Source organism: Bos mutus, chromosome 24 (assembly GCF_027580195.1).
Source record: "Bos mutus isolate GX-2022 chromosome 24, NWIPB_WYAK_1.1, whole genome shotgun sequence".
Classification (NCBI taxonomy): Eukaryota; Metazoa; Chordata; class Mammalia; order Artiodactyla; family Bovidae; genus Bos; species Bos mutus.
The window spans coordinates 21,015,889-21,031,940 of NC_091640.1; the positions used below are offsets into that span (position 1 = coordinate 21,015,889).

Consider the following 16,052-nt stretch of genomic DNA (forward strand, 5'->3'; position numbering starts at 1 on the left):
ACGTCAAGGCTGTATATTGTCACCCTGCTTATTTAACTTATATGCAGAGTACATTATGAGAAACGCTGGGCTGGAAGAAGCACAAGCTGGAATCAAGAATGCTGGGAGAAATATCAATAATCTCAGACATGCAGATGACACCACCCTTATGGCAGAAAGTAAAGAGGAACTAAAAAGCCTCTTGATGAAAGTGGAAGTGGAGAGTGAAAAAGTTGGCTTAAAGCTCAACATTCAGAAAACGAAGATCATGGCATCTGGTCCCATCACTTCCTGGCAAATAGATGGGGAAACAGTGGAAACAGTGTCAGACTTTATTTTTTGGGGCTCCAAAATCACTGCAGATGGTGATTGCAACCATGAAATTAAAAGACGCTTACTCCTTGGAAGGAAAGTTATGACCAACCTAGATAGCATATTCAAAAGCAGAGATATTACTTTACCAACAAAGGTCCGTCTAGGCAAGGCTATGGTTGTTCCAGTAGTCATGTATGGATGTGAGAGTTGGACTGTGAAGAAAGCTGAGCGCCGAAGAATTGATGCTTTTGAACCGTGGTGTTGAAGAAGACTCGTGAGAGTCCCTTGGACTGCAAGGAGATCCAACCAGTCCATCCTAAAGGAGACCAGTCCTGGATGTTCATTGGAAGGACTGATGCTGAAGCTGAAACTCCAATACTTTGGCCACCTCATGTGAAGAGTTAACTCATTGGAAAAGACTCTGATGCTGGGATGGATTGGGGGCAGGAGGAGAAGGGGAAGACAGAGGATGAGATGGCTGGATGACATCACCCTCGATGCACATGAGTTTGGGTGAACTCCAGGAGTTGGTGATGGACAAGGAGGCCTGGCATGCTGTGATTCATGGGGTCGCAAAGAGTTGGACACGACTGAGTGACTGAACTGAATTGAGTTGGGTAATAGATATATGCCTGCGAAAAGTGAAAAATATTACACCAAATTCCAAGTTGAGAGCTCACATTTAAAATAATCTGGTTTCTTAAATGAGCTGAAAATCTGTATCGACATTTTTCCAAAGAAGACATACAAATGCCAACAGGTGCATGAACACATGCTCAACATCACTAGTCATTAGGCAAATGTAAGTTAAAACTAAAATAAGATACCACCTCTCAAATATCTAGTATCTAGCATGTAACGTCACACCTGTTAGAAAGGCTATCATCAGAAAGACAACAAATAACAAGAGTTGGGGAGAACATGGAGAAAAGGGAACGTTGGTTCACTGTTGGTGGGAATGCGCACAGCAACTATGGAAAAATGTACAGGAATCCTTCAAAAATTTAAAGTAGGACTAATTGCTGCATTTACCTGAAGGAAATGAAATCATTCTCTTGAAAAGAGATCTGTACTCCCATGTTTACTGCTGACATGAAAACAATTTAAGCATCCATCAAAGGATTAATGGATAAAGAAAATGTGATGTATATAAACAAAACAGTGAAATATTGTTCAGCTATAAAAAAAGGAAATCCTGCCGTTTGTGACAAGGATGAACCTTGAGGGCATTTTGCTCAGTCATAATGCAATATGTAAGACGTAAGTCAGACAAAGACAAATACTGTGTGATCCCACACATGGAATCAAATAAAAATTCTGAGAACAGATCGGTGGTTGCCAGGGGCAAGGGAGGGTAGGGGGTGGTGAAGGTCATCAAAAGATACAAACTTGTACAGATAAATAAGTCCTGGGGTTGTAACATATAGCGTGGTGACTATAGTTAACAATGGCATATTATATACTTGAAAGTTGCTAAGAGAGTAAACCTTAAAAGTTGTCATCACAAGAAAAAAATTTTTATAACCATGTGTGGTGACAGATGTTAACTAAACTTGTAGAAATCATTTCCCAACGTATACATATATAGAATTACTGTGTTGTACACCTAAAACTAATACAATGTTATACATCAATTTGATCTCACGTGTTAAAAAAAAAGAATTTTAAGGAATTAATTTTTGAAAAAAAAGACCCCACAGGTTTCAAGTGAAATTCACAAGAATAAAATCTGAGTGTGGCTGGGACGTGGGGCAGCTCCTCAGTGTCCTTAGGCAAGACAGACCAGGACCATGTGCCCCGATCCCAGAGCAGGCCTTAGCAGAGCTACCACTCATAGGAGCCCCGTCTCGGCTCCCAGCCCAGACTACAAACATTACTGTGTTGACACCGCATGCTACCGATTTGCTTTTCATAATATCTTAGACTTTGGGTTCAATCACAGAACTGCAATTCAATCCAGAAGTTCCAAGTCTTTTTCCTCTCCTCTGGAAGCTGGACAGGTGATTCTTGCTCACAAGGCTCAAAGGTGAGCTGGCACGAGGGATGTTTGTGCCAGTTCCTCTGTTTGTGGGTCCAGGGTTCCGAGGGATGTTTGTGCCAGTTCCTCTGTTTGTGGGTCCAGGGTTCCATGCCCCCAAAGGCCTGGGGGCCCAGTGAGGGTCCTTAGCCCTGGTGACTCAGGCTAAACTCAAGGAAGTCCTCTAATTGCATTTGAGGAAACAAACACAACTGCCCGGCTGGGCAAGGCTTAGAGACTTTTCTTCCTGGGAAGAACATGCAGGGTGGCCAGAGACCTGCGTCTGCAGACACAGGTCACCACGCACAGGTCCGCCTGGCTGCCCTGCGGGGCGGGCACAACAGCAGTGCCTCCCACATGCCTTTGCGGAGACCACACTGTCGGCACTTTAGCCATCGCTCCGGGACTGTCAGAGTGTGAAGAAGCCATTTCTGCTGATGAAACCCAGGGATTCCCTGCTCTCTGTGGTGAGGCCTGGCGGCCCCACTGGGTCTGGCCAACTCCACCTCCAGGGTCAGGTGACCTCCACTCAAGGGACAGCCCCTAGGAAAGCTCCTCCCTCCCTGACCCCAGCTCTCGCCAAGATGAATTATAAGTCCCCTATGCTCACCCCTCTCCCAGACACAGTGCATATGCACTATTCCAGCTGCCACAGCCACAAAATGAGCCACCCAGACACCATGGCATAAAACAACAACCATTGTATTGTGCTCATGGCTACAGGGCCTCAGATATTCAGAAGGGCCCAGAGATGGCTGATCTCATTTGGCAAGACTAGAAGGCTGGGAGTGACATGCCTGGGGTTAGAATTCCCTTGAGGTTCAGTTTCTCAAAGACAGGTCTGGCCTCGCTCAAACCAGGACAGTCACCAACATGCTTGCTTCTGGCTTCCTCACAGCATGGCTGCTCAGGGTATACCTCCTTCCACAGTAACCTGAGGCTCCGAAAGCGGATGCCCCAGGAAGCAATGCTGACGCTGCATGGGCTTTTCTGTAGCCTCCAAAGCCAAGCGGTGTCACCTTTGGAGGCATGCTGTTGAATGTGAGTCACAGACCCGCCAAGGCTCAAGGGGAAAAGACAGGGACCCCACCCAGAAAAGCATGTGGGTGGAAGAGGCTGTTTTGGCCACAGTTGCCCTCCATTCTACTTTCTCATCACAACTTCATCTTTTCTCACCCTGAGACCTTTGGAATCCCACAGAGGCTTGGCCAGTGCCCAGCTGGGTGAAGGAGCTGGCTGCTGGAACAGGATGAGAGCTATATTCCCAGTACAATGGGGCACTTGCTTCATGCCAGCCCGACACTAAGGAGCTATATATTGTATCTCATTCAATCCTCATGACAAACTGTCATCAGGGTACATTCTTACCTCATTTCACAGAGACTTGGGGAGCTTACATTACCTCACCCAAGCTCAGAGAGCCAGTACAAGGCAGCCTGAATCTGAACCCACCCACTTAAAAACTGGGTAGACTGACTTCCACCAGAGGGGAAAATGAAATGAGGAGGTGCTTGTGTTTGTTCAGTTGCTCAGTCACGTCTGACTCTCTGTGACCCTATGAACTGCAGCACACCAGGCTTCCCTGTCCATTACCAACTTCCAGAGCTTGCCCAAACTCATGTCCATGAGTCACTGATGTCACCCAATGAGGCACCACTGAAATGAGGAGGCCTGGATATCAAAAACAGGTACTCAAAAGCTTTTCACAGGAGGTGCAATTCCTTCACAAATCCCCTGAAAAAGAGACAGCCAGACCCAGCCATGATGCCGTGTAATGTTTCCAAAGATCCTCTGAATCTCTGTGGAATTCCCACACGTGACAAAGACCAGGCAAACCCAGGATTCTCCTGAGCTGACACAGCTGGCCATGCCCCAGCTATGACCCCCACTCATGGGATGAGCTTCCTCTATAGACGCACAAGGGAGAAACCCCTGTGTGAGACCTCAGGGAATGAGGGTCCCAGTGAAGTCAGGTAGACACCAAGATGGGCAGCTCCCTCTTCTTGGGGAAATCTTACTCTTTGCTTCTCTGGGCAAATGGGTGATTCTTTCACCATTCTGCCTGGAACCGATTCCCTGCCCCAACCCAAGTACAAAGGCTCCTCTATGTCCCCTGCCTCTTGTTTGCAGAAAAACTGAAATCTCCCAGGCCTCCAAGAGTCACAAAAGAGCAGGCTCAGTCAGTCAATGAGTAGGACAACAGAGTCACAGACTCAGTGTTTGATGAAAGAATGGAATTAACATTATTGCTCATAATAATCTATGTCTTTGTTGGCATTAGAATAACTGTAGCTTGCTCTGCCCACATAGGTAAGCTGGCAACTAAAATGGTCAGCAAAGAGATGCCTCAGACCCACGTGGACATCTTTCACCCTAAGACTGAGACACCCTTTCTCAGTGTGAAGCAATTACAGAAGACAGACTTTTGTCCCTATTCCCATAGATAGGGAATGATCCCTGAGAGTGGGAATTTGTAAGCAGTTCTTTTGCCCCTCTTCGATTTGTTCATCTCTGTTTTCCTCAGACCTTAATTATAAAAATGAGATCACGAGGTAACATTTAACTTAACTCCTGACTTACGCTCTACTGAATGTACACAATGCCTGGCCTAACCAGTTGATCCCTTTTCAGGATTAAAAGAAGTAAGAAGGAAGAATTACATAGTTAAAGAATGATTGACTCTATACCCCCAGCTCCCCTTGGCAATCTGCAGGAGGACCATGCAGGCCAGACAGTATCCAAAAGAAGATCAGGAGACATCAGCAGGTCTACACACGGTGAGACATGACAAAGAACCTGACCTCTTACCTTAATGATTAACTTGTTTTTTTTCCCCATTTTCCTGTTAAAAATAGTCATGACTGAGCAGAATCTTTGGAGTTAGTCTCCAGACATGAATCCACTATCTCCCTAGACTCCAGCTTTTCTGACTCAATGACTTTCCTTTCTACTGACGCTTGCCCCCGCTTCATTGACTTTTCAGTGAGGAGCAGCCCAACCTGAGCTCAGCATCATGCTTGCCACAGCACATTTCAGAGTCCTCAGCCTGCCCTCCTCCACACCCTCAAAAATACACTTATTTTAGATTCAAGAAGAGACACTGATGTGTAGAACAGTCTTTTGGACTCTGTGGGAGAGGGAGAGGGTGGGACGATTTGGGAGAATGGCATTGAAACATGTATAATATCATATATGAAACGAGTCGCCAGTCCGGGTTCGATGCACGATACTGGATGCTTGGGGCTGGTGCACTGGGACGACCCAGAGGGATGGCATGGGGAGGGAGGAGGGAGGAGGGTTCAGGATGGGGAACACATGTACACCTGTGGCGGGTTCATTTTGATATATGGCAAAACCAATACAATATTGTAAAGTTAAAAAATAAAATATATTTAAAAAAAAGAAGGAAACTTATTGTACCAACTACCCAGAATAACGTATTTGAGAAGGCAAACCTCTGGCCCCAGTGTGTTTTACACCACCCCTCAAAAACATTTAAAATTGCCTGTTTCTGAATGACACTGGGCTGCTTCTGCTGCTGTGTAAGTGATGGGTGAGGGATGGGGAGGGCCAATATCTTCACAATCAACTCACCCAAGAGACAACTAATGATTGTAGATGCTGAAATGAACAGATTAGCAGGATGAAAAGAAAACCCACCTGGGAGTAACCAACGACGTTCCCATGGTCATCGAGCACGTTGAAGCTGATGACCGGACCCTGCACCTCCGGGCTGCTGAAGTCAGAGTCACTGTAAATCTGCACGACAGGGGCTCCGTTGGGGTACCGCAGGGAAGACAAGGCAGTGTAGGTGTACTGAGCCAGGGTAAACGTGTGCTGCCGGATGCTCTCCATCCCACCTCAGAGCAGCGAACGGGGGTGAAAGGGAAGCATGAACGTGATGGAAAATTCAGTCTCAGTTTTAAGAACATGAGATCATTACTGGCAAACTTGGACCTCATATTAATGATTTTAAACACAGTAAATCCTCTACACACAAATGAGTTCCATCCCGGAAGTGCGTTTTTAAGTCCAACTTGTTCGTAAGTCCAACAAAGGTAGCCTGTGATCGGCTGTATAGAACTGTACCTACATAGGTTTTTAATACTTTTCACACAAGTAATACGTAAGAAACAGACACAAAAAGAAAACATGTTTAATCTTCCAGTACAGCACCTTGAAAAGTACAGTAGTGCCAGCTACATCACTGCTGTTTTTATGTCTGTTTCCAGACATCCTGGTCTTGAAATAAAGACACTGTACCATCACACTCTATACCTTATAATACAGCAGAGTACACAAAAGTACAACCACTCGTAGAGGGTGCACGCACATGAAAATATACGCCAGACACGTGAACTAACGTAGGTGACTAGACACAAGAATGCATGTTCGAATCTTTGAAAGTTCGCAATGTGAAGGTTCGTATGTAGAGAACTTACTCTACTTGTAAACAGAGTATGGTACTGCCCACACAATAAATGTTTAGGTCATCGGTACCGAATGACAGTTTACCACTACTGCTTCTGTGGAATTTTTCCATAGAAAGTGCTATCATCTTCCTTTTCAAAATAAAAAAAAAAACAAATGTTACTTAAGCATTCAGCTAATTTAGACTCTTTTGTAACAGACTGCAAAAATGTATAATTTTGTCTTTAAACATATTTCTTTTTTGCTGTTTTTTGGTGAGTGTTTAAATCATTTTAATACTATGCAAAGCAGCTAAGGATACTTGCTATTCCATGGATGAACTCTGAAAATATTATGCTAAGTAAAATAAGTCAGGCACAAAAGGACAAATATCATATTATCCCTTTTATGTCTGGTGCCTAAAATATGCAAATTCATAGAAACAGAAAGAATAGAGGTACTATGGGATGGGGAGGGGAAATTGGGGAGATACTGTTTTTTAAGTTTGGGATGATTAAAAAGTCCTGGACATGGACAGTGGTGATGATTGCTCTACAGTGTGAATACACTTAATGCCACTGAACTATAAATACTTTAAAATGGCTAAACTGACGCCACTCATATTACATAGATTTCACCACAATTTTTTCTAAAAAAGAGCAATTAAGTAAGGAAAACTCAGGGTCTGCCTTATTGCGGAGTTGACACTGTCAATCTGCTTTCAGAGGTACCCCAGACCTGTCAGACTCTGTCACTTGTAGCTCGGACACCTCGTTAGCATCTTGCCTTGAAAAAGTGCCTGTTTCTCACTGTCTGTTTTCACGGTCTCCGCTTTGTCAGGGTGATGCCCGCTCACCAGCCTGCATTACTGTCAGGACAACCCTTCCACAAGTTCTGTTTGTAGTGCTCGGATTAGGCTGAGGACCTAAGGGTTACGTTATTTTGACAAGAGAGAGACAGAGAGAGAAAGGGCTGCCTAACTACCATGCCAAGCCCCTGGCTCACCACAACTCCATCCCCTTCTGGACAGGACAAGCAATGCTGCCCCGACCTGGAAGCTCAGCCTCTGAAAGGAGCGACAGCAGCATAGCAGGGGGTGGAGGCCCGGCTCACCAGAGCTTCTTCCAGCCTGTACCCCGTGTCAACCCCACAAGACCGGATGTGCACCCGTCTGTGTGTCAGACTATGGGGAATGCCCCCACCTGCTCATGCACCCCAAGCTCTTGTCGGGAAAGAAAGCACGTGTCACTGCAAAGGCCAGCAGCAGAGACCACATCTGGGGACTCGGGTAAGGCATTAGGATTGCGTGGGTTTAAACCCGAGCCCTCCCAGGTTCCCTGGCCCTAGGGAAGACATCTAATCTCTCTGAGTATAAGCTCCTTTGTGGGCAAAGTGGGCTCATCACAAGGCTCCCCTGTGGGAAGACCCAGCAAACTAAGAGCTTTATAAGTTCTCAGGATCTGTAAGCATTCCCAGTGCAGGGACCAAGGATGGCTCCTCTGCTTCTATGAGGTTACTAATCTCAGGATTTGGAAAGTCTCTATTCTTAAAATATTTTTAACCCACCAAAAAGAGAGAGAGAGAGAGAGAGAGAGAAAGGTCCAGTCTCTTGCTCTTGCTGCAAAATCATTTCTGGAAGTTGTTCAGAATCGGCTCCACCCGAGTCAGTGCAGAGCTGCCGGTTGCTCATCTCTCGCACAGACTCTCTCCTTATCTGGATCCCATCCGTGCCAGGGCTCCCTTCAAGAACACCGGCAACAGGAGCAAACGCCACATGGATAGAGATGTCCATTGAGGGGACAGTGGCTAAGACTTCACATTCCCAGTGCAGGGGGCCCGGGTTCAATCCCTGGTCTGGGAACTAGATCCTGCATGTCGCAACTAAGTGCTAACATGCTAAAGATCCCACGTGCTGCAACTAAGATCTGGTAGAACCAAAAAAAAAAAGACGTCCACTGACCTGTGAGGCGCTCTAGGGCATCAAATCCATGTTTTAGTGCTATCACGTCAAGAAAGGAGATGGTGCCATCTTCAAACCTGCAACAGTGGGGAGAGGGACAAGGTCAAGCTGTGACCAAAGCCTCCGTGTGCATTTCATGTATGTAACACCAGGGCTTTGTGCCTCTGGTCTACAGAGACTTTGCCTCTGCTGCCTTATACGCTGTCTCCCCTCCCGCCTCAAGACAGATGGCTGTCACACCAAGACACGCAGGCTACCTCTGTCCCTGACCTGTTCCGCAGCTTATGTCTGACAGTGATGATGAGAGGCCCTGAAAGATAGTCAGAACCTCGGAAGACTTCAGACTTGACAAAACCTCAAGTGCTGTGGCTCCTACCATGCTGCCCTTGACCCCCAAGACAGCACCCCTTGACAGGGTGTTGATTCAGTAAGATCCATTGTGTAGCCACAAGGTTCTTAATAAGAGTCTATCGCTCCAAAGTCTACAGGACTACAGTTATTAGAAGGCTCTCAGTAAACTTCCTGTTACCAAGCTGTTCATTATATTTACTTTTTTTTTAATGGCTCATTTAGACAAAATCCTCATCAAATCTTTATTGTCCATGGACTGCATGCCAGGCACTGTTCTGGTTGCTAAGGATACAGCGGTGAACATAACAAGTAGGATTCCTGCCTTCACAGGGCTTCCATCCTTCTAAGGGCACTGAAATAAGGAACGACAAACAGCAAGCACACAGGGAAGCCAAATAAGCACAAGCCAGGGGTGACAAGTGCACTGAAGGGCTGGCGGCTGCTTTAGATGAGACGGTCAGGGCAGGTCCTCTCCGAGGAAGATCACTCAAGCAGAGGCAGAGTGAAAGTAAGGGAGCAAGGGAAACTGCTCATTTTTGAAACAGCTAAGTTCACAGTTTCAAAGGGAAACAGCATTCCAAGGAGGGATGCAGCAGAAAGCCCTGAGCAGGTAGATCTGGAACAGGAAGAAGATCAGTGGGCCTGGCAGCGCTCGGAGGGCAAGTCAGAGAACTTCACCCTGGGTCAGACGAGTGGCTGGAGGGCTCTGAGCAGAGACAGTGACTGTGTGGATGGGGCCTGGGTTTTGATAAGATGCCACTGGCTGCTGCATTAGCAAGGGAAAGACTGGGGACAGCAAGGAGTTTCCAGCAAGCATCCCATGGACTGGGGCCTGCCAGGCTCCTCTGTTCATGGAATTCCCCAGGCAAGAATACTGGAGTGGGTTGCCATTCCCTTCTCCAGGAGATCTTCCCAACCCAGGGATTGAACCAGGGTCTCCTGCATTGCAGGCAGATTCTTTACCAGCTGAGCTACCAGGGAAGTGGTGACAAATAGCAGCCTTATGCAAGTTGAAGCTTTCAATGGAAATATCATGCTTTGTGTTTTAATACTCTAGGGATAAGAGTTGCTCAAAATATCATTACCACAATGCGAATTTTCTTATAAAACAAATGGTAATTAATAAACATACCAAATTAACAGTGAATCAATTGATATTTAATTGACCATATAATAAATAAAGTCTTTAATAAATTAAACATGATTAGGCAATAATAACTTCAGCTATTAATTGATCAATAATAAATATTTATTGATCAAAATTTAATAGACTCAGGAGAAAAGGGAGGTTTTATGTTTCCATCAAAAGTTGTTTTCATTGGGTTATGAAATAGAAAAAGATTAAGAACATGGGACTTCCCTGGCGGTCCAGTGGCTAAGACTCCACACTCCCAATGCAGGGAATCCAGGTTCTATCCCTGATCAGGGAGCTAAAATCCCACATGCCTCAACTAAGAGTTCACATACCACAACTTAGACCCGGTGCAGCCAAGCAAACAAATAAATACACAAATATTCTGTTAAAAGAGCATGGTCTAGGTACATGCTCAAGAAACATTTGGATTGGGTATTAAATCTCGTGCGTGCTAATCTAGGCTTAGAAGGAAAAAAATGAGACTTTTTTTTTTTTTGCCACTAAGATCCCACTTGCAGGATCTTAGTCCCTTGACCAGGGATTGAACCCAGGCCACCAAAGTAAAAGTACCAAGTCCTAACCAGAGGACCACCAGGGAAACTCCCAAAATGAGACTTCTAATGGTAAATAAATACATTCAGCTGTCTGGGAATCTTGGTGCAGCACCTGCTAGAAGGCAATTCACCCAGACTGTAAGAGGCAGCGCACCCACACCCACGCCCCGCCTGTAACGAGCAGCCCTGTTCCTCCTCACCTTCAGGTGCCCCTATTGGCTTAATAAAATTTCGGTTGCTATTTCGTTCTGCCTTTAATTTACATGGTGTGCCTGTCATTCTTTTCACTTGGTTACATTACATGCTACACTATCACACTTGGATTCAAGAGATTTTACATTAGCATTCCTGTTTTTAGAACTGCCCGTCAATGGAGAAGTTCTAAATAAAAGAGACATCGGATAGCTTCATAACGTATTGATGCCAACTCAGTCTTGATGCTTCACCTATATTCGTGTTAAAGAACTGTACCCTCTAAGAGATGCACTTTATAGGACAAACATGAGGGGCAGAGGTCAAATCACAGGCCCCAGTTCCCACGGCGGGTAGCAGGGGAGCCACCTCCCAGCAGTCCAGCTCCGAGACCTACACTCTGGGCTATGACCTTACTGCCGAGGCCACGCCCCTTCCTGCAGGACCCTCCAGTCTGACCTGGGTCTGTGGGGGATCTGAACCCCCTTCCCATTCAGGCCCTGTGGGCTTCTCAGGCCCCAGCACAGTGACCAGGTCCTGGCCCCACCTCATGGTACCTGGCCACCACCCGCTGTTGGTCCCTGCCAAAGCCTGGATCGGCTGCCATTTCCACCTGCTCATACCTTCAATCTTCATGCCCCAGCCTTTGCCATCTGGGAGATTCCTGGACACCACCCACTCCACCTTCCCCTGCACCCTGAGAAAGACACACAGACCACCAAACCCAGGCAAGGAGCTGCGAGCCCTGAAACCTCCCTGGTCACTGCTCCCCGGGGTGGGGAGTGCTCATAGAGACTGCTGTTAGCAGCGCTCCTGAATCTGGTAGTCTCTCATTTGACCGACTCCTCCTGCTGACCAGATACCAAGCTGAGCTGATTCTAGCTGCTGAAATACAGCCATGCTGTCAACACGTGTGCACAGTTGTGCCAAATGGTACCAAATTCTTAAATCGCTGCTTCAGCACCTTGTTTTATGTCTTTGGATATGTTTCAGTATCTCCAAGTTTACAGTCTATGGGAACTGAATAGAATTTGTATCCTACTGTTGTGCAAAAATTGTATGCCTTCGTGCTAAGTCGCTTCAGTTGTGCCCAACTCTTTGCAACCCTATGGACTATAGCCCGCTAGGCACCTCTGTCCAAGGGATTCTCCATGTGAGAATACTGGAGTGGGATGCTGTGCTTCTTGAATCGGTTCATAGTGCTTTTTAGGTCTTCTATATCCTTCTACTTCTCTGTATATTCATTCTGTTAATTTTTGAGAGTTTGATATTGAAACTCCAACTAAAAAAAAATCTTAATTTATCTACCTAAAAAAATAATTGCAATATACAGTGGAACTACATGTAACATTGTTCTGTATTTTCCAAGTCTCTTATTATTGTGCTACCGTGTCTGTCCATGGCATTTCACAGGCAAGCATGCTAGAGTGGGGTTGCTATTTCCTTCTCCAGGGAATCTTCCTGACCCAGGGATTGAACCCACATCTCCTGTATTGCAGGCAGCTTCTTTGCCACTGAACCACCGGGGAAGCCTGAGTTATCATACTTCCATAATTGAAAAAAAATAAAAATTATAATAAAAAAAAGTCACTGCTTCAGTAGCTTCTCCTCATGTCAGTGCTGTGGGCAAAGGCCTGGTGCTGACTCTCCTTACCCCTGGAAGACCTTTATGTCTTCTGCTTACAGCCCTTACCAGCAAGCCCTTGCTCCCCAACAGCTGTGGAGAGGCCCACACATGGGCTTCACAGGCCTGCTGTGGAAGCTCCAGCCCACCCCCGCCTCCTTTGCACAGTCCTACAGGTGGCCTCCTTTGCACAGTCCTACAGGTGGAACGCGCCAGGCCCCCGCCATGCTGACGCTCAGCATCCGCTCCCATCACCAGGTTACCTCTCAGCCACCGACTCTCTCGGGACGTAGAAGTCGTCTCCCGCGAGGTACGCAGCGGCCGTGCCTCCTCCGAAGTAGGTTTTCCTCAGCAGAGCAGCCAAACGGTTATTCACCAGCAGAGCGCCCAGGCCAGTGGGGAAGCCAAAGATCTTATAGAAGGAGATGGGGACAAAGTCGGCCTGGTGAACCGACAGGTCCAGAGGCGAGGTGCCCACGAAGGCGGCCGCGTCCAGCAGCACGAACCACTTCCCAGGCCGGCTCGCAGGGCGCCTCTGCCCGGACTTGACCTCGCCTATCCAGGACAGCGGGTATCTGGTTCCAGAAAAGTTACTCTGGGCCGGGTAGCAGAAGAGATGCGGAGGCTGGCCGGCGGGGTCCCCGGCCGCAGCCGCGTCCTGTCTCTCGGCCGACCACATGTCCTCTGGCCTGACGGGGATGGAAGAGACGTTCATGGCCGCGGTGATCTTCCTCATGCCCACCACGGACGTGTGGCTGTCGGTGAGGTAACAGAAGCAGCTGCCGCTGCCCTCCGGGCCTGGGGACACCCATGGGAAAGCCTCTGCCACCAGCTTAAGAGCAGCCGTGCTCCCGGAGGTGAAAATCACCGTATAGTCCTCCGGGGAGGTGTGGAAGTGCGCCAGGATCCTGGAAGAAGCACAGCATCAGGCCACTCCACGGTCTCCGTGTGCATTAAACGCTCAGAGGCAGCTGTATTTCTACTTAATAAGACGTCTCTCCACCATGTGTGTGTATGTGTGAGTGCTCAATCACTCAGTCGTGCCTGACTCTTTGAGACTCCCATGGACTGTAGCCCACCAGACTCCTCTGTCTATGGAAGCTTCCAGGCAAGAATACTGGAATGAGTTGCCATTTCCTCCCGCAGGAGAATCTTCCCAACCCAGGGATCAAACCCACATCTTCTGCGTCTCCTGCACTGTAGGCAGATTCTTTACCGCTGGGCCACCAGGGAAGCCCCCTCTCTATCTTAATAGCTAGGGAAAAAAAAAAAAAAAAACCAGATAGGCTTGGCCACAATGGTGAAGTGAGATCAGGGGCAGAGGAAGCTGTGGGAAGAGATGCAAAGAGGTGCAAACTGGCAAAATTACCCAGCCGCCCAAATCCCCACCCCCAAGTGGATAAGACAAAATCCACAACTACCTTAAACTCAACTGAAAACACCACTTCTTGGTTTAGTGTCTGGCTCTGTCATAAGTTCTAAGCCATCAACTTGTTTCAAGTTGCTTTTAACACAGGCAATCCTATAGCAAAAGGTGTCACTTTCAAGTAGGAAATAATTTGAAATTGTGTTGAGTCAAGTATCTTTAGGTACCACCTAAATTATCTGCAAAATTTGTTATGTGCAAATATTAGTAAAAGGGAGGGGAGAAACGGAAAAAACCAAGATGTCTAAATCTGAAATACGTAAAGGAAAAAGCCAGAGAAAGCACTTTCTTCTCCCCGAAAACAAGACTTAGGAACTAGGGTCACTCCTTGTCACTCTGACCTCCAGGAATGGTGGCACCAGCCCAGAGCCACACACAACAGCTTGGATACCTCAGAGGCACCTGCCTGTACTCGTGATGGCATCTGCTCTCGCTCTGCACCTGCTCACGCTCACCTTCCTGACCTCTGACCCGGTGGTTAGCAGCGTGCACGTGTGGCCATTTAGCTGAACATGGTCTTCCCAAAACCAACTCAGCACCTTTGTGGGACGTGGGCAGCTGGTAGGAAGTCCATCCACCCACAGGCACCCATGCAGGTGGGCGCCCCGATTTGCTCACCTGAAGCGCACCTGTTCCACCGTGTCATGGGTGAGCTTGCTGCTGATGTTCTGGCTGTGAGGGTTACCTGGAAGGTTACAAAGACAAAGCCGCAGGGTCACTACTCATGGTCTCTCCTGGTGTGTTCCTCCAATACCCTCTCCTTCAGTTTCTCAAAAAGTTAAGCAAAATAATAATAATAATAATAATAATGTATGATCCAGCCTCCCCTGAGCTCCAAAGAGTAAATTTAATCAGAGAAGTGAAAAAGTGCAGAAAGATAGGAAAACAGTCAAGCAAGACAAAATAATAATAGTTGAGCCATTAAACTAAGTTCCTCCTCACCACAGGCTATAAGGATAGATTCTGGGCCATGTCCTTTGGGCTGTTTTGTAGATTCCACACCCCGACCAGGTGGAAGAAGTGAACTGAATACCGCACCTATCCAGCTCTGTTCACATCTCTACCGCTCTCCTCCCCTCCCTGTTTGGGGGCTGGTTCCTAAAACCACTGCAGGGTCCTGGCACATGCTGCTGCTTCTGCCTGAAATGCCCTCTCCTCCTCTTTTCCGAGTGAATTCCTGCTCCTCCTCCAGCATCTGCCCCCTCCTGCAGAAGCTTTCCCTGATAGCCACACTGCCGACTCACCGTCACTCTGCACACACAAAGCCCCCCGGGGAACTGGGGTCTTTGGGTCACAGCCCCTCACGCCATTAATAATTTACTTTATTTCTGTGTTACACTACTTTACTTTTTCTTTTTTTTACATTTATTTGGAATCACTTGATTGAGGTCTTGTCTCTCCTAGACCGCAGTCCACGAAGGCAGGGAACGTATTTACTTTGTTCCCATTACAACATGATGCTCCCAACACCAGGGCGGTTTGATAAACACTGATGGAGTGAATGAGTGCATGTTCCCCACTGTCCCATCCTCTGCACTGCGCTGGCCCCACAGGGCCACCCCATCACCAAATGCAGCACCTTCGTACCCCAGGCCTCCTCCCTGACACCAACCCCTTCTTCTGGAGGTTACCTGCATATCCCTGAACCAGTCTCTCCTACCTAGCAGCACATGTGCTATGGGACTGACCCTAGGTGCTTGCCTGACCCCCTCTCATGAGGGGCTTGCCCAGCACTGTGTATTCAGCACTTTCTCCCTCGTCCATCTGACATTTTATTAGGCAATAGATATATCAACTGAATGCATCGGGTTGGCCTGAAAGTTCGTTCAGGGTGGGACAGAAAAACCCAAATGAACTTTTTGGCCAACCTGATAGTTGGATGAAGCTCAATGCAAAAAATCAGTTACGCTGTATTTTTCTTTACCATAAACGTTTTCCATGAGATCTTTCATGAAGCTTGTAATCTGGCTCTGGGGGAACAATGTGGTTCCTGCATGGTCAAGATAGACAGTTCCTGAAAGAAAATACAAAATAAAGCTGCGATTATTTTCAGAGGTATTTCACTCACTTTATCTAGATCTGCTTTGTG

General features: G+C 47.1%; 1 protein-coding gene across 5 annotated transcripts in view; it reads right to left on the minus strand.

Moving 5' to 3' along the window:
* Nucleotides 1–16,052, minus strand: part of MOCOS (molybdenum cofactor sulfurase) — a 58,619-nt gene that overhangs the window by 35,418 nt on the left and 7,149 nt on the right. For 4 of the 5 annotated variants that reach the window (XM_005889217.3, XM_070361957.1, XM_070361956.1 and 1 more), the window contains exons 2-6: nucleotides 15,888–15,977; nucleotides 14,582–14,648; nucleotides 12,801–13,445; nucleotides 8,682–8,758; nucleotides 5,972–6,171 (exon numbers count right to left, since the gene is read on the minus strand). In XM_005889217.3, coding sequence (XP_005889279.2) covers nucleotides 5,972–6,171; nucleotides 8,682–8,758; nucleotides 12,801–13,445; nucleotides 14,582–14,648; nucleotides 15,888–15,977 — 1,079 coding nt within the window. The remainder of the gene's footprint in view (nucleotides 1–5,971; nucleotides 6,172–8,681; nucleotides 8,759–12,800; nucleotides 13,446–14,581; nucleotides 14,649–15,887; nucleotides 15,978–16,052) is intronic. The other variant, XM_070361958.1, reaches the window with a different exon arrangement.